The sequence below is a fragment of the Sceloporus occidentalis genome, unplaced genomic scaffold, assembly GCF_023333645.1.
Source record: "Sceloporus occidentalis isolate IW3139 unplaced genomic scaffold, rSceOcc1.0.p SCAF_12, whole genome shotgun sequence".
In the NCBI taxonomy this organism is placed as follows: Eukaryota; Metazoa; Chordata; class Lepidosauria; order Squamata; family Phrynosomatidae; genus Sceloporus; species Sceloporus occidentalis.
In genome coordinates, this window is record NW_028316992.1 from 19907956 (window position 1) to 19926975 (window position 19020).

Here is a 19020-nt window from a genome sequence, read left to right on the forward strand (position 1 = left end):
TAATCATGCACTCAAAAGGACATGAAAAAGATGCTTTTCAGTGTGTGAGCATCACTTCACAACTATGACCCACTACTACTTTGTGCAAGAGCCTCTACTGATAAGGATTTTCATCAAACTTCGCCAGCCATTTGCTGAACTAATGCTAGACCACAGGCAGGCATTTTATTATTAATAATAATAAATTCAGAGACAGTCAACCCCAATTTCTCAAAGCTAAATTATGCTTTAATTTAAAACATTTCTATAGAATAGTATCTCACAAAAATACATTATGTGATTAATTACTGGCAAAATACATACACAGCAATTTACTAGTTCTTCCTTCCCTACTCCTTTGTTAGCCAGTCAATGACTGTTTGACTGGTTTCGTGTGATTTACAATCTGGTACAAATAATTTCTACAGCACACCCTTATTTCTACAGCATATCCTTATTAGTACTCCATTTCTTCCAGCCCCTCCACACCCATACACTTTGAAAGTTAGTTTTTCATTCACATTATATACTGTTTGCTCATTTAGGCAAATATCTGGCAAGTTCTTCATTCCAATTATTGCTCTGCTAATCTCTTAGGATGGCAATCCCCCTTCATTCCTTCTTTAACAAAATAATGCTAAAATGCATATTGTCACATGCATGCAATTTATAAAAACAAATTATTTATTGAGCTGCTGTGCAGCCTCAGTTGCTTTTCAGTATCATAAAATGGACCAAGGGCATGCTTCTAAAGAGTGCAGAGCTTTTAATTCCAACTAAAGTATATAGTTGGAATAAAATATATATCAATGGAAACAATCTGTGCATTTTCATTGAGTCAATAGATTTACTTTGATTGGGACTTGCAACCAAGTTTAGATCTGTGGGTAAATCCAGCAGGGTTTTTTATTTATAAATTACCCAACCCAAAGAATAGTCCACTGTCCCCAGGGAAGTGTGTATGGCAAGGTAATGACCAAAGAGAAGCACAAGGGCATTGAGAGATAACCAAAGGTAACCCAGCGGGAAAAGAAATTTGAAGACTGGAAATTGAGGACCTGGAGAAGACATTCCTCCCATATGATTAAATCATGAGAGTATCAGAGGGCTTCAGATAACTAGAAAAATGTTTTAGTCCCGGGTGCTTTTTCTTGGCTTTCATGATACAGTTATTATCCAGAGAATGTTGATGGTTATTGCCTTTTCCGCTGCAGATCGAGATGTGCTCTACCACTCAACAGTGTGTGGAAATACTGTCTTCATATATATACATTTGCATCTCCACAGAAGGAGTAACAAAATGTGTTCCTCAGTGCAGATCACCTGGTGTCCAGTTCCAGTGCCCCAGTTTCCTGAATCTGAAGACTGAAGACTTTGGGGGTACTTCTTTGCAGATGGATGCAGACCTTGCCCTGGTGCTCCAAGTGCAGAAGATGTTTAAACAATGCCTTCACTGCGTTTGCTCCTCCACACTACCAGGGCTGTCATGAGCAGAGTGACAAAAATGGGTACCACAATAAAAGGGCACAAAATGGCGTTAGGAGGATCTCTCAAAGATCTTCCTGAGACAGGGCAGCTTTTGAAGTAGTGCCTGTGAATTGCTACGAAGAACTCATCCACCAGCTGGTTTGGCCAGTAACAGTTCAGTTTTGCAGCTATCAGGAAAGTACAGTTGGTAAGTTCCCCATACCATCTGAAAAGGGGAAAAAAGGACACTTGTTAGAAGACTATTTGTTGGCACAGTGCTTGAGGGCCATTACATAGAAGCAAAATCTGAATTGCCCCAGATCACAAACTTAGCAGAGCTTGACCCACTTATAGCTTACTTGGCATTTGCATTTGACACAAGATGCTTAAAATATCTTGGGAATATATATTTTTTTAGAAAAAATGTGTAAAATGGTTATGAAAACTATTTCAGCTATGAAAACCAAGAATGACTAAATATTTTTAAGGTAAGGAGCATGCAGGACTTCATACAATTAGCAATCAGAATAGTTCACAGCTTGGCAAATGTACCTGTTGCCACCATGAGATCAGGGCCAGAATAAGACCTTTAGAGGCCCTAAACACTTAAAAGATTTTGATCCCCCCTATAAATCTAATTCAAAGTATAAACAATAATAAACCATAAAATAAAATTTTATTTTTCATAATTAACCAAAACCTACAGTAAGATGGAAAATAATGTTTATTTTTTGGATACTTCCATTTTATTTATACAGTTGGTCCTTTGTATCCATGGGGTTCCCATTATGGACCCCCCCCCCCACCCCCAATGGATGCCAAAAACCGTGGCACCTCAAGTTTAATTGGTTTTCATGGGGATGTGCCATTCATGTGGCCATGGTGGTGTAGCTGCCAGGCATGCGCTGCCACTGGGGTGAATGGGGCAGGGCCATCTGCGGGTGCTAAAATCCATGGATGGCAAGCACCCGGTTAGGGAGCGCTGACTGTATTTGAAAAGTGTTCTCCTGTTTTTCTAACTGCAGTCTTTGATCAGATCCCCCAAATTAACACACCTGTTTCTATACTTAGAAATAAGTAGAGATGAGACATCCAGCCTACCTTGTTTTGTTGTTGTTCTGTTGGGGTTTTTAATATATTTCAGCTGAGAAAACGAGTGCTCATCTGAGCAATTTGTGATCATTAATGTTAAAAATATGTGGAAACAAATATCTACATTTGGAAAGGCACACTCAATATTGTCTTCTACAACTCAATATTGTCTTCTACAACTATAGCCAGTCCACAGTTTGAAAATGTTAAAAAAAAAGAGAGACATAAATTCCAGAAAGCAAGCGCCGATTTTTCTATTTTATATAAGGGACAAAATTTCACTATGCCATTGTATATAATGGATTTCATCATATATGGATTTTGGCATCCATGGTTGGGGAGGGATATCCTGGAACCAAACCCCAGTAGATACCAAGGGCCCACTGTATTTCATAAAGTTCAGCATGACTGAATCTTATTTTTACATTTTTCTGTGGTATCTCCATTCCCTTCATGCCCTACGCATGAGCTTATTTTGCTTAATGGTTAATCCAGCCCTGCATAAGCTGTTTAGACTTTACAGTTACATTGAATCTGTGTTCCTAAGAAAAAGATGATGAGCACATCTTTTAATTCTTATTTTAAAAGCCCAGTAAAAAAAGACATTGACTGTATGTCTGGGATTGAATGATATCATGGTTGTAGCAAGAGGCTGCTTGTGTTTCACCTGAGAATAAATAGCCGCTATCTCAACAACAGTTATATTTTGCATCAAGAGATAATCAATATTCACAGTACACAGTGTGATTAAAGAGCAAGACAATGTGGTTGACACACCCTAGAATTCTTGCTTAAGAAAATAATTGGACCAAAGTTAACAACTCCACATCAAACTGAGCATATGCTCTTTGACATGTAAACAAGCTCCCGGTAATGACAAAAGCAAGGAGAAATGCACTGATATGCCGCCAGCAACATGAAAGAGCTGGAAAAAAAGTTAAGGGAATATTTTTACATAGTACTGTAACTAAATAAATCATACATAGTCAGAGGAAAGAAATTTCACCAATAGAAGTCCTTTAGTGGAAAGCTTCACAGATTATGAAGAAATCAGGAATAAGGAACAAACCATTACATACGGCAAAATGCGCAATGACAAATCAGCCACCTTCATCTTTCTCACTTATCATTCAGTGCAGATTAAAATTATCATCCTCCTCCTCATCATCAACAACATGGCCTAAAGAATAACCAACTAGCCCAATGATAATTTCATGACAATCAGGGATGCAACAAAGGCCACCATCCTCTATGGCTCAACATTGTGGCATGTTGAACTATGCTCTACTGGCTATTCACCTACCTCTGGGCTTATTGTAGAGCTACTGAAACTCACCTCATTGGCCATCCCATAACTGGTGGAGAGTGGAGGTAGATCAAAAAGCATCTGGCTATGTCCCTGTAGCCAGGAACAACATGATTATACCCTCTGCTGAGGTCAGCAGATAATGTAAATATTCCATGTCTGGTTATGGAGACATAGTCAGACACTTCTCTGATTCCTCACCCCCACACTCTCCACCAGGCATGGAATAGCCATGTGGGGCTTCAGCTGCAGAGCTCTACAGAAAATTGGTGCAGAGGGTTGGTTGCTGTGGAGAGAGGAAAGGAATAGCAACTTTCACATTCACTAAAGAAGGACATATGCAGGCTTAAGTGTGACTTATGCCTATGTGTGGCACTAACAAGATACCAGCCAAAGAATCCAATCCTGAGGATAGTCCCTCATGCTGAGGGACAGCATCATGCAGACCAAAATACCAAAGGCAGAAGACTTCTCAGGATCTGAAGTAATTTTAATCTCTGTCAGTAGTTGTAGAGCACCTCTGTAGTTGTTAATGCACTTAACATGCATTATCTTGTTTGTAACCCTACAATTACTTACTCTGTAATTAATGGTGAGCACCTACTTCACCCCCTCACCTCAAAGATGCAAATTTACAGACTAAGGAGATGATCACATGAGGCTTTAAATACTCTATTAAATCTATAGAATAGCACCTTTAGCAATTCATGTAAATCAATTCCTTTAGCAAAATTTATAACATGATGACATCTCTGTTTCATTGCTGCTTTGCTATGAGCCATTGTTAAAGCGTCCCTTTTCACTGATAGGGAAAACTAGTCAATAAGCTCGCAATTGCGCTGCTGTCCCATTACAACTCAAGTGTGAAACGTTGCTGCCGCTGCGATTCCAATATTGGCAGTCACATGTCCTCACTTTTCCTAAGAAGGCTGTTTTTCTTTATTTTATTTTTTTCTATTTACTTCCTTTCTTTTTTACTTAAATTGTATTAACATAACTCTGAAATTGCATTAAAAATAAAAATTAAAAAACCTGAAAGGCACACTGGGAAGGGCATAGGTCTGGGAAGCAGGATAAAGAGGACTGTGGAAGAGACAACAAGGGACCATTTAGGGCAGAAACAGCCCCAGTTGTGCTATTGCAGAGATATGTTTGTGGTGAGAATTTGATTGTGGTGAGAATGAGGCTCATGTGATAGTGATGTGGCCACGGAGAATGATGATGGAAGAAGAGAGATTCCTTAAGTGTAGCTCAGCCAACTGGCTATCTTGCTGCACCAGATCTTGTATGAACTGTACAGTATATCAACGTTCTCTCCATAACAGGAGCTGAAATTAGGGGTGTCAACCAATTGAATATTTTCAGTTGATTGACCATATAAAATTAATTGCAGCAATGTTTAAAAATGGAGCATAGGTTTCTTTGATGAATTCTGAAGAAAAGGGACTAAATCTCAAAAATAAAGTCTAACAATTAAAAAAAAATGACAGTACTGTTTATGAAACATGTGACAGTACCATTTATCCCAGGAGGAAAATCCATCTGTAATATTTCATTACGTTTGGGAATACGGAAGATTCCTTTTATAAAACAACATTGGTTAGGCAGGCAGTTCCCCAGGGAAAACTACTGCTGTTAAAGGAGGAGGACCACTTTCTTACCCTTCTGACCACAAAGGAGGCAGTAAAAAGAGGGATGAACTGAAACTAGCACCTTGCAACTTCCCAGATGCTGTGTGTCAGCACAGGCTGCTGATGCCAAGAGAGGCAATTATTTACTGAACAAGCATGAGCTTGTTGGGTGTTATAGCACCTTACTGTCCCAATACCATGGATTGCTAAAAAGATAAATGAGTCCAAGAACAAATCAAGCCTGAACTTTCCCTGGAAGCCAGGAAGACTAAAATGAGATTGTCCTACTCTGGATCATGATTCTCTGGCAAAAATTATAATGCTTGGTAAGGTGGAAGCCAGATGAGAAAGACCACATTACAGGTGGTTTTAATCAATCAAGGATATTTACAAAACCTTAGAAGGGCTGTAAATAACAGGTTGTCTTTGGGGGGGTGTCTCATTTGCCATAAGCTGACGCAGCAGCAACAACTAGAAAATTGCACCTTATTTATAGCATCTGAGAGTGGCACATTGCTCACAAGTTTATACCAGCCAATTAATAAAGGAATGGGAATAGGTCAGATGCCTAAATAGTGAAATCCATATAGTAATAGCAAATTCTTTCTCTGAGTTTAAAATCTATGCAGCCAAAATTGCACATCCCCACAAGATTGGAAAAATGCCATAAATTTGCAGAGCTACAAAAAACAACTTCAGAAACAAACTATCAAAACCCCGAAGAAGGGGAGGGATACACAGACCCCAAGAACTTTCTAAGGACCAGTTATATTCAATAGGCACAGAACACTGACTGGTGCAAAGGAGTGAGACAAAATTGGGAAAGGAAAATAAAGACAGTAATCCTGAACAGGAGTCCACTTAACACAGCTCAAATTCACAGCAGGCCCCACTGCAATGAAAGTCATAATTCTAAACCTGTATCGTCCAAAGGCTCTTAACTTTATCCATAATGGCAAAGTGGACCTGAGCATCATCTGAATCCCACAAGAGGCATCTAGCAGTGAAAGGAAGGGAGAGATTTCTTTTACATGTTCCAATGGTGCTTTGGTAAGCACTGCCATCCACCTTAGAGGCTTAGTTGTTCCTCCCCACTCCATTCATAGAATAAAACATAGACGTGCACAGCTTGAGCAAATCTTCTGTGACTTTATTTTTTCTGCAGGATCTCTGCTTGCTCCCATACATCAGTATCTAATAGGGTGCCCCCACCAACAGTATTGCTTTCATTTGCAGCACCAAAGGGGTCAAGGCAATCCTGTCAAAACTTTTTCCAGAGGGCTGTGAAACTCCCTCTATGCTAGGCAGTTGGGCACCAGCATACTTTTGGATTTAGGCCCCAGACAGCAAGTATCTCATATTTTTAGGCATACTTAAGGATGTGCATGCTGGAGATAGGGGGAGATGATGTCTGATCTCTTCTCTGAGCTCCAGAAGTGCCAAATGGTATCTGGGTGCCCACTGTCCTCCCCAGCCACTAAATGGCGATGGTGACACAGTCTGACACTGAAAGCTTGCCTCCTATAGGGGCAGAAAGAGGAGCCCACTAGAGCATTACATCACATCCATGCCATGGCCACCTTTCATTTGAAAATGTGGGACATCAGACTTCCAATGGCTTTGAGGGGCAAGAGAGGAATCAGACCTGAGTCAGCTTTGTTGGGTTAAACATGTAGCTTAGGTCCATGCAGCCAGTCCTTTGTGGAGACTATGTCCAAGCAAAGCTCCCTCATTGTCAATGTGATTAAATGTTTTGAGAGAAAGGAGAAACAAAAATTAAGAACATAATTGAAAAAACAAACAGTAATTGCTAGCTAATTCTTACTCTGATACAATTCTTACATTAGGTCCAGCAACTTACGTAGCACAGAGATCCTTTTATATTCTTCAAAATGTGCGAGCTTAAGTCACCAACAAGATCCCATGCATTATGCAACCCTGTTTGTGATATTTGTGAATGTAGATTACTTCTAATTGCCTGTAGGTTGCAAGGATGGTAGGAGTGTGTATGTCTCCTTTTCACATTATGTTTCAATCTTATTTATGCAAGCGCCCTACTACTGAAAATTGGTGAACAAACAATGGGCACATGAAAGGAAAGGAAAAGAAAGGACAACAGCTTGGGTGAGTTGAAATATTCATTGTGAAAGATTCATCCACTTCTACGTACAATGCTGGCATTAAAACTGAGATGCATTAAAGGCAACATGCTTCTTCTGTATTACTCCTTCCACAGGCATTGCAATTATCTATAGAAACCCAGTTTGCTGATTGCTGATTGCCCCAGGAAGCAAGGTCTTATGGACCTTCTGCAATCACTTTCTAAAAAGAAACGAAAGGATCAGCTCATTCTGCTTTTAAGATTGCTGGTTAAAGCCAGCAACCAAAAGGCAGGATAGCAGGCACCCAGATAAAAACAGATCTAGAACTGATAGGTCTGTTGTTCTTATAATGGTTATCATGTTAAGATCTTTTTCAAAAATACTAAAGTGGGTATTAATCTTTTTTATCTAAAGGTTTTAGACAGCTTTAAAATTGTGTTTTGCTGTTTTATCACTGTGAGCTGCATGTAGAGCCTGTAGCCGATACCAATATTTTTAAACGTATAAATAAAAACGAGAGACAAAAGATGTACTTGCTTGCTTTGTTAGGTACTGTTTTTGAAAGGGTTCCAAAAGGAGAACTCGAGTTAGAAAAGGATATGTTAATGGTGGCCTATATACCCTAAAAGCACCAGATCTCGTTTGATCTTGGAAGCTAAGCAGTGTCAGTACACTTGGATAGGAGACCATCAATATCCAGGGCTGTAGTCTATATTTCAGAGGAAGGAACTGACAAAACCACTTCTGAGTATTCTTTACCTAAGAAAACACCATGAAATTCATGGGAATGCTGTAAGTCAACAAGCAACTTGAAGGAACATACATATACAATAGTCTACACTGTGCACTAGAAGATCATGCTGGTGCTACTATTTCAAAATCCCAAAAGTTTCCCCATTCTCTTCATACTCAAAACGTGTGGGTTTCTTGCTTTAAAAAATGGTCAGGCTGAAATATCACTGAACTGCAGTTTACCTCATACTGCAACAGAATTATCTAAAAATTTCCTTTTCCCTTGCTTAATAAAGGTATCTGTGTCATAGAATCATAGAATCGTAGAGTTGGAAGAGACCGCAAGGGCCATCCAGTCCAACCCCCTGCCATGCAGGAAATCTCAATCAAAGCATCCGCGACAGATGGCCATCTAGCCTCTGTTTAAAGATCTCCAAGGAGGGAGACTCCACTACACTCCGAGGAAGGAGTGTGTTCCACTATCAAACAGCCCTTACTGTCAGGAAGTTCCTCCTAATGTTGAGCTGGAATCTCTTTTCCTGGAGCTTGCATCCATTGCTCTGGGTCCTGTTCTCTGGAGCAGCAGAAAACAAGCTTGCTCCCTCCTCAATATGACATCCCTTCAAATATTTAAACAGGGCTATCATATCACCTTTTAACCTTCTTTTCTCCAAGCTAAACATCCCCAGCTCCCTAAGGCGTTCCTCATAGGACATGGTTTCCAGACCTTTCAGCATTTTTGTCGCCCTCCTTTGGACACGCTCCAGTTTCTCAACATCCTTTTTAAATTGTGGTGCCCAGAACTGGACACAGTATTCCAGGTGGGGCCTGACCAAAGCAGAATACAATGGCACTATTACATACTTCTCTTGATCTAGACACTATACTTTTATTGCTGCAGCCTAAAATTGCATTGGCCTTTTTAGCTGCCACATCGTGCTGTTGACTCATGTTCAACTTGTGGTCTACTTGGACTCCTAGATCCCTTTCACATGTAGTCTTGTTCAGCCAGGTGTCCCCCATCCTATATCTGTGCATCTTATTTTTCCACCCTAAGTGCAGTACCTTACATTTCTCTGTGTTGAATTTCATTTTGTTAGCTTTGGCCCAGCTTTCTAGTTTATTCAGGTCATTTTGAATTTTGATCCTGTCCTCTGGAGTATTAGCTATTCCTCCTAATTTGGTGTCATCTGCAAATCTGATGAGTATGCCCCCAATACAAACAGTTATGTCTGCTGCAATTTTGTAATTTCTTTGGCATTGTTTTCCTTTGCTTCATCTCTTTGATCCTTTCTTACATGACTTTTATTGCCAACATCCACGGGTCATATAAAAATGCATCATTTTGTCCCCCAAACCTGCCCTCAACTTATACTTGAGGTGGCCGTATAATCAGGTGTATATGGTGGTTTCGTTGAGAGAAACAAAAGAAAGTAAAAACAAAATCAAATTATGTAAACCTTAATTTCTCTTAAAGACTAACAATCTGAGTCATCACCAGCCAGTGCATGCCAACAACCACAGGGCCTCAAGACCCATTGTTTCTAATGGCGGCTTCCTGTTCATGTGGCTGCACTGGCACAGCCACCTGAATGCACAGCTATTCAGGACAATGGGGCAGGGCCATCCATGGATGCTTCAATCTGCAGATGGCAAACCCAGAGTTGGGGTGAGCCAACTGTATACTGTTAGTATGTTATCCCTACGGTTAGTCTCTGGACCCAATTAATGTCATTGAGTTTAAAGGATTTTCTCCATGTAAATGAAAATAAAAAGAAATAAAGAAGCACATTGGTTATTTGTCAGGTATGCGTATTTCACTTTGGTTTGCTACTCTGTTTTTGTGAATGTGGGGTTAGGCCTTTCTGAAACAGAAAGGGAAAATAAAGGGAAAAGACCAGATAAAACTATCTAATGCATATGTTCATGTACCATCAGACTCAACCTCACAGACTCATGGATGCTGGTGACAGCAATTATTCTACTCTAAAGTAAATTATTCAGCCTAACCTTGCCTTCTTTGAGACACACACTGTATGGTTCAAACATGGTGGGTGCTCTGTAACATCAGCATATAGCTTGCACCTTAAGGAAATGTGGTCCCAGGCATACAGTAAATACTGCATTTGTTCTCTGATCTTATGTGGGCATCCAACTCAAAGTACTCTACTGCTGTGCAACTTTTCTGCCTAAAACATGTGCTCTGCTCCCAATACTAATGGCTCTTACAGAGATTGATACTCAGCCAAATGTATGTAGGAAATGGCTTATCGGGGTTGAAAGCAACAATCATAGCTGAGGACTGTCAAGCCTTTTCTGTTGCTTGGAAACCATTCACTTTTCTTTGAGGACCTATGCTCTCAACAGCTGACGCATGCAAGGGTATGGTTACAAGAAAGCAAGCTGGAAAACACATTAAGCTGGAACAGACGACTGAGATAAAGAAGCTTCACATTATCTTTTTGTATGTTAGCACTGTCGTCACTAGAGATCATTTACACACAGGAACTAAATAGATTTCTGCTTCTGATGCTTAGAGTCAGCAGGTGATGTCTTGCTTGGATCATCATCCTTGGATGGACAAGAGGTTGAGAAAGGCAGAGCAGGACGTTTCAGGGGTGCCACACCACTCACCATTTATTCGGTATCCCAAAAAGTTTGCCAGATCCCATTCTTGCACTCTTTTCCTCTATAAATTAAAGTATTTTTAAATGCAGGGAGCTGTTTTTTGTTCTGTTTTTAATGCATTGCAGAATGGCTGAACTTAATTACAACATAGATTTTTTTGCTGCTGATTTCAAGCAAGTGCTGAAGTTTACTTATACAATTGGCCTTTCACATTTGCAGCTTTGACTTTTGCGGATTTGATTTAGTCATGGAATTGATTAATATGTTCTCTCTAGGAACCTCTAGGTCCTCCAGCATGAGCCAGGTTTGGCTGGAAGTTGACCACAGAGTCGTGCTGGAGGACCTAAACATTCCTAGGGAGAACATATTAATCAAATCCATGACTAATCATTGATGAACCATGACGAACCATTCTCTAAGCATTTATAGGTTCCCCACTGTAATTCTATGGTCAGTTGCACTGGAGGAGGTATTTTCTCAGGTAAAAAAAATACAGGTATTTAGTGGCTCAGGAAGCATGGGAGGCAGAGAATGAGCATCCAGTGATGTTCTTACAGCTGCATGCACTATGACAAAGTCATCTTCTAGGACCTCTGGAGAATCCCACACGTCCTGGAGGACGAATTCATTGTCATGGCTCTGGTTGTAGGAACACATCCGAATGCTTGTTGGCTTCTTCTCACTCTCGCCAGGCCATTACATGGTCATATTGGGGAGGCATAGGTGAGTTTATCTCGCAAGGAGAAGGGGAAAGGGTGGAGCTTTGTCTGGCAGAATTTTACTGTCCTCCAGAAACAGGATCTTGGTTATAGTGTTAATACTTTGCTCCATTGGTAAGTGAGCATTTCATAACCGACTACCAACATGCTTTACAAAGAAAATACATGATGAAATCCTATACATGTCTGCTCAGAGGTCCACCTCCCAAAAGAGTATGATCTTTTTGCAATTAAGTGTGTACAGATCTGTAAACATGGGAGTAAGCACAGTTGAATTTGCTGGAACCTCCAAGTAAACATGCAACTTACGGTTTTAAATTTTTTCTTTGGGGTATTTAATTTCTATTTTAGGTAAATGACAAACCCTTGAATAAAAACTAAAACTATTTATGAGCAGTTGTTCTCATTTGTCATGGTTAAAGCACATTATGTTCTTCCGAGTATTTAATCTCGGTTTTAAGTAATTGACACTACCATGATTAAAAATAGAAATCCTCCAGCGCAATTTGCAGTTATTCAAGTCCTGAGGACTGAGTAAATCTTAGATAAATGCTGTCTTTTTATTCAGTACCTGAATAATAAAATCTGAGTCAGAAATGTGAGAATTAAAAACAAGAACATAGACTTCAAAACTGCAGACAGAAGTGATAATAATGTTGGTGTAGCTTCATATTAAAGACTTTTAACTTCCTTTTTTATTATTTTATAAGAAAAATTAAATGTGTGCATGTGCATATACACACATACATACACACACACTTTCAGAGCAATGTGATGCTGATGATCATAGAATCATAGAATCATAGAATAATAGAGTTGGAAGAGACCACACAGGGCATCCAGTCCAACCCCCTGCCATGCAGGAAATCCAAATCAAAGCATCCCCAACAGATGGCCATCCAGCCTCTGCTTAAAGACCTCGAAGGAAGGAGAATCCACTAAACTCCGAGGGAGTGTGTTCCACTGTTGAACCGCCCTTACTGTTAGTAAGTTCCTCCTAATGTTGAGGTGGAATCTCTTTTCCTGTAGCTTGCATCCATTGCTCCGGGTCCTAGTCTCTGGAGCAGCAGAAAACAAGCTTGCTCCCTCCTCAATATGACAAATATTTAAACAGGGCTATCATATCACCTCTTAACCTTCTCTTCTCCAGGCTAATGATGATGATGATGATGATGATGATATTTACTTATATTCTGCCTTTTTCCCAAAATAGGGACTCAAGGAGGATAACATCAAAATTAAAATAATACAATTTAAAAACAATACAAATGCATTAAAATTCACAAATATAAAATTTAAAAAAACAATTAAATAATTTTAAAAGTTAAAACATCTACACATTAAAATGTAACATGGGTTGAAAACTCTATACAAACACGTCATTGAAAGCCCAACCCTTTTCAGTTTGAAAAAGCCTGATGGCACAAAAATGTTTTTATCTGCCACTAAAAGGTGGGCAGGGATGGGGCCATCCTGACCTCTCTAGAGATGGAGTTCCAGAACCTGGGAGCAGCCACCGAGGAGGCCCTCTCTTTTATTCCCACCGAACGCTCCTCAGAGGATGGTGGGACAGATAAGGGACTCTCTGGAAGACCTCAAAACCCTAGCAGGCTCGTAAAAGGCAATATAGTCCTTCAAATAACCTGGACCCATGTTGTACCAACTCACACTTTATATACAGATTTGGGGGGGGGGGGGAGGTTGTTATGGTCAAGTGAGCTCATATATATTCATTGCTCTGAAGTTATATCCTATTTATAAATCATTGTTTTCCTGTTTAGATCCCTTTTTTGTAATTAAATGTTTGATCATGAAAGGTGTTCTAGGAGATACCTGGAGAGCCAGTATGGTGTAGTGGTTTGAATGTTGGACTATGACTCTCAAGACCAGGGTTCGATTCCCAGCTCAGCCATGAAACCCACTGTGTGACCTTGGACAAGTCACATGCTCTCAGTTTCAGGGGAAGGCAATGGCAAGATCAAATCTTGCCACGAAAACCCCATATAGATGGTTCTCCTTATGGTCACCATAGGTTGGAAACAACTTGAAGGCACACAGCAACAACAACAACAAAGAGATGCTAGACAGAAGGCAATATATATTCTACCTGCTCTTTTCCAAAACGCTTTATAACATTTGGATATCCAAAAGGATTACACTAAATGGAACAACAGAGATACTGTTTTATTGAAATATGGGGTTGTAAATTGCCTCTTGATTTCACCCATCTCCGTTGTCCACTGAAGCCTTCCATATTATATCCCATACTATTCCAAAGGGTTCTCCAGCCTTCAGCGTTTTGGGAGAGGAGCTGAGAATCGAAGTGGGTAGGAAAGAGCAGGGGGGAAATCATGTGTACAAGTCACCACTAGGTACAATTTATGTACTTTAAGACTGAGGGTGCATCAATACTGTAGAAATAACGCAGTCAGACACCACTTTACTTGCCATGGCTCCATCCTACAGATTCCTTGGATTTGTGGTTTTGTGAGACACAAGCAAGCTTTGGCGGAGAAGGCTAAAGATCCTTTCAAACTATAAATACCAGGACTCCATTGGATGGAGCTACAGGACTTGAAGTGGTGTCAAACTGCATTATTTCTACAATGTAGATGAGCCCTCAGAAGCCAGAAACCTCCTATTAAACAATTCAGTGTATAAGAGACACATTAACCAAGCATTTCAGAGTGTTTTTAGACAGCTGAAATTATTCATATTGGAAAACCAGTGCAGCTACTTTCCTTCCCCATTTAAATTTAATCCTGAGTTTTCATAGCATCTGAAGTCTCTGCTGGACTGTTATGATTGGGTACTGTATCAAGAACAACCAAACAAAAGCAGTGATTTTTCTAATGAAGAAAGAGTGCAAATGCAAAATGAAACAAAAACTCTGATGTACAAACAGCATGCACAGATCTAGGGAAGTTGCAAACTCACTTGTCTTTCTCAATGTGTCAAAGAAAATCTACTTGAATATTTCTGGACTAAAGATGTGCAGCTGTTGCACATGTGTCAGAAACATGATAGGTCATTGCCTCTGCTTTTAAAATGCCATGATGCACACTGATTCACCATTTCACGCATGCTGTGGCCAGGGGGGAAAAAGGTATTCACACCACACTTTCAGAAGAATGTATTTTACAGCTACACAACATCTTATTGACTGACGGACTACATGACATTTCAAGATGCAGGCATTTTTAAAGATTTTTTTCCATCTTTGCCCAGCAGAAAGCAAAGTGACTTTTTGTTTCTGACATTTTTCACATCACACACAAACAAGAGAATGACATTAACCTGTCAGATTGTATAAGCTTTGGCTTGTACGTAAGTGGATTACAAGTGTAAGTACGCCACATTTTTATCCAAACTACTTTTGACTGTCTTCAGATTCACTGCCTATCTGACATTATAAAGGGGAAGAGGGAAGGCAAGATTAACCTCACTTGTTTAATTATGCTATCATAGGATTGTTTTGCTTCATGAGATCAGTTAATAGTTCCATTGCAACAGTGTACCTCAGTCACTGTGAAATGAATAGAACAGAACAGCGTAGATGTTGTCCTAAAGTAGCCAAGTATGGGTGTTCATCAGATACCACGGTCCTTCTGGTGATACTGGCTCAGCTGCCATGATCTCACAGAAGGCTTTGGAAACCTCTGGACTAGACACCCTTCAATGGAAAACCCTTCGACACTAAGTTCTAAGATCCCTAGACAATTTCTCAGAAAACTAAAATGAACCTAATTTGTATTTATGCTTAGTGTCTGAATGCATAGCCACTGAAGAGTTGAGTGTGTGGTCTCAGAGTCATGCTGCTTATAAAGAGTGGTCAGCTTCACACGACAATATACAGTATGTCCTGCATAGTTTCAAATGTGCCAGCTACAGAATCTTTCTTTGTACCATATCAGCTTGTATTAAGTCACCAATACCATTCGCATGTGAAATTTTCCTTCCTTCCCACAATGAATTGCTTAGGGCTGTTCCCATGCCCTTTTATTGATGCATTGCTTTCTTGTAGGAGGCAGTAACTATGGTATTTGTGGGGTTGTTCCTAACTTGCCACATCCTATCCCTCGTTCCCAACCCACTTATCCATCAGTGATGGATAAAATGCAGCAATAGGCCCACATTGCTGCTAGAAGGTGTATCTCTCCTTCTCAGCCATCTTCTAAGGCAGTGGTTCTCAACCTTCCTAATGCCGCAACCCTTTAATACAGTTCCTCATGTTGTGGTGACCCCAAACCAATGGTCTCAGTTCCTAAGACCATCAGAAATATGTGTTTTCCAATGGTCTTAGGCGACCCTGTGAAAGAGTCATTCGATCCCCAAAGGGGTCACGGTCCACAGGTTCTAGGATACGTGTGTGTGGACCTTCTTGATAAAAAAGGTACTACAACTTCATGAGTAGAACTGTCCATACCTTTTACACACATATTACACTTCAAATTAATGCAGAAATTGGAAGCAGTTGCCCTCTAAAAGTTATGAGATCAAAGCCCCCTTAATTCCTGTCCCCTTTCTCTGTCTTTTGCAAGGCATGGAATAAAATAAAGCCATGAAGGTGGTGGTGATGGTGGGTCAGGTTACTTGATGACATGCTCAGAAAACAGTGGAGGGGTATCCCATGCAGGCTATTAATTAAGTTATCAATTAATTCAGCAGTGGGAAATATGTGGCCTTCTAGATGTCATTGGACTCCTGGCATCCCTAGCATTCTCTAGGAGTTAAGCATTCACATATTTTGATTATTTGCAGATTACTGTGTTTGCCACCATCTCTGCTGATGCCCTATAAGCAACAAAAAAGTTTGTTCTCTCTAGGCATTTGCAGATCCCCCAGCACAATTCTATGGTTGATTTCCAGCAGATATTGACCATGGAATCACACTGGAGGACCTAGAAATGCCTAGAGAAGTGTCAGGCCTATTATTGTAAATGTTTCCCCCCCACACACACACTTTTTTTCCTGTGCTCCTAACACTACAAAACCCGAGAGCTGGCTGTAAACCTTGAAATAGAAATAAATTAAGACACACTTAAAATAAAGTGCTTCTACTTAGTTATTCAAAGTGCTTGGACTTTGCTCTTCTGTGCTTTTTAGATGTCAGGAGTCTGAGTAAAAAATTCAGTTGTAGAGAGTTGATCATGTGCATCTTTTACATTTATACAGTTGACAGCTGATATGTTCAATATGATTTCAAACTGTGTAGTATTTATTACGGCTTCAAAGATATGCAAAAGTAACAATACAAAGATCACTGACTTCCCCAGGATGAAAATAACCATCCAAAAAGATGGTTTAAAACACACACACACCCCAAATTAACTTCCTTAACTTGGGATATTTCCTAACTTCATACAAATTCCAGTATACTAGTGGTTATTAAAATGCCCTTTGTCCACAGGACTGTTTGTGAGCAAAGGGAGTAAGTGACAATACTGATACACCTGGAGTCAGAAAACATATATTCACATGGTGTACACTGTTTGTTTTGGGTTATGATCAGCCCTTCTTTTTTTGCAAACTAACTCTTGTTGTTGTTGTCGTTATGTCCTTTCAAGTCGTTTCTAAATTACGGGGAACCTAAGGCAAAACTCTCATGGAGTTTACTTAACAAGATTTGTTCAGAGAGGGATTGCCATTGCCTTCCTCTAGTAAGCGACATCCAAGATCACCCAGTGGGTTTCAATAGCCAAGTCCAGATTCAAACCCTTGTCTCCCAGAATCCTGGCCCAACTCTCAAACCATTACACCACACTAGCTCTTTATAATGTAGTTTCAAGTGTGTAAAACAACATTCATAGGTTTTCTGGTGAAACAAATATCCAAAATGAAAATAATGGCTTACTTCAAACAGCCAAATACTGGCTTAATAAACCAGAAAATGCCTAAGCTCCATACATGTACATGCAGTCCTTTTTTTACTGCTTCACTTTTCCCTGTGCATCTGCAGGGAACCAGGGAACAGCAGCTAATCCTATATCCATGGCCTTCCAAAAAAACCAATTTTTGGAAGCCAACTTTAAACCATAATTTATTTGGAATATCAAACCTGGCTTGTTTGGTTTATTAAACTAGGATTTGAGCATCATAATGCAGTTAGTTTCTCAGGATGAAACAAGATGTGATGCAGCATTGGGTCAGCTGAACAAGTTGCTACAAAGCAGAAGGAGAAGGGGGGTTAAAATATAATATGTGGACTCAGAAAATAGTTGAAGTGTATCCTGCTTCATCTTCCAGTAAAACTGTCTTTTTAAAGCTGGCTTTATGAAGACAGGGCTTGGAAACCAGAAACAGAATTTGGTGAAGGAAAGATGATTTTCAAGTAGGAATGCACCGAGGAAACATCCAGCTTTCCTTCTGGCCTTGTGTCATATTCAATTTCCCCCAAAACTTTGCTTTATAGGAAATTAGCAGGACCTGAGCTGACCCCTGTCACTATCCTATCTCTCTGTTCTCTTGCTGAATTAAATATGCAATGGTGTTTGGGAAACAAGGCTTTGATGCATGGAGAGGATGAAAAATTTAAACTAAGATGGAAGAGTAATGGATCCCTCAATGACTGTTGTTTTTAAAACCAACTTGGGGGTAGGTTCAAAATTCTATATGTACCTATAAACACACCCTTAGTTTAACAATATAACAGAATAAGTAATATTTTGCAAAGTACACAGAGAAATAAATGCTAGCATTTCAGCCATTCTCCATTTGCTGCCACTTTGGTTATTTACAGAATTCTATTGTGACAGGAGGTTTTTATCTCAATTCTGTTAAAGGGTTTATCATAAAAGATACCTTTCCCAGCACCTGTCTTGTATCTGAATACACTGCAAAGAGGAACTCAATTCAAAAGCAGACAGCTTTTGAACAGTCATAAAGAAGGCAGAGGGGGCGATGGCTGAATGCTTCTCTTTAGGGAAATCATTTTATAATAAAATTAGGCAGAGAGATTTACATATCTTACAGAAGAAAGATTTCTCACACTTCTGACTGCACTGTGTTACAACGATACCAACAAGGGAAGAGCAGCAGCTGCACACTCCAGTCTTCCCCACGGACTTAGCTAATGAATACCTTCAGCAAGCTACAAATAAAATGCTTTACAAGGGGAACAAATACTTGGGACAGAGAAGAATTTTCTTCAGAACCTATCTAAGGAATCCTGACAAAGTGTAATGATCCCAGTCAGTCAGGATTTCCATATTAAGTGGAGGAGCCATAAAACATGTAATAGTTTACCTAGATTCTTGTATAAGAATCTTCTCACACAAGTGCTACAAACAGACACAAACCTGCACAGGTAAAGAAGCAGCTGCCCAACTGTTATGAGAGCGCCCTTCATGGAGGACAAATTTGGG

The 19020-nt window shown here is 39.9% G+C and overlaps 1 protein-coding gene across 1 annotated transcript in view; it reads right to left on the reverse strand.

The window, feature by feature from the left end:
• Positions 1 to 222: 222 nt before the first annotated feature.
• Positions 223 to 19020, reverse strand: part of RAMP1 (receptor activity modifying protein 1) — a 66432-nt gene continuing 47634 nt past the window's right edge. Inside the window, exon 3 of the mRNA XM_089477904.1 lies at positions 223 to 1672. Within this exon, the coding sequence (XP_089334030.1) occupies positions 1417 to 1672 (256 nt within the window). The 3' untranslated portion in view covers positions 223 to 1416. The remainder of the gene's footprint in view (positions 1673 to 19020) is intronic.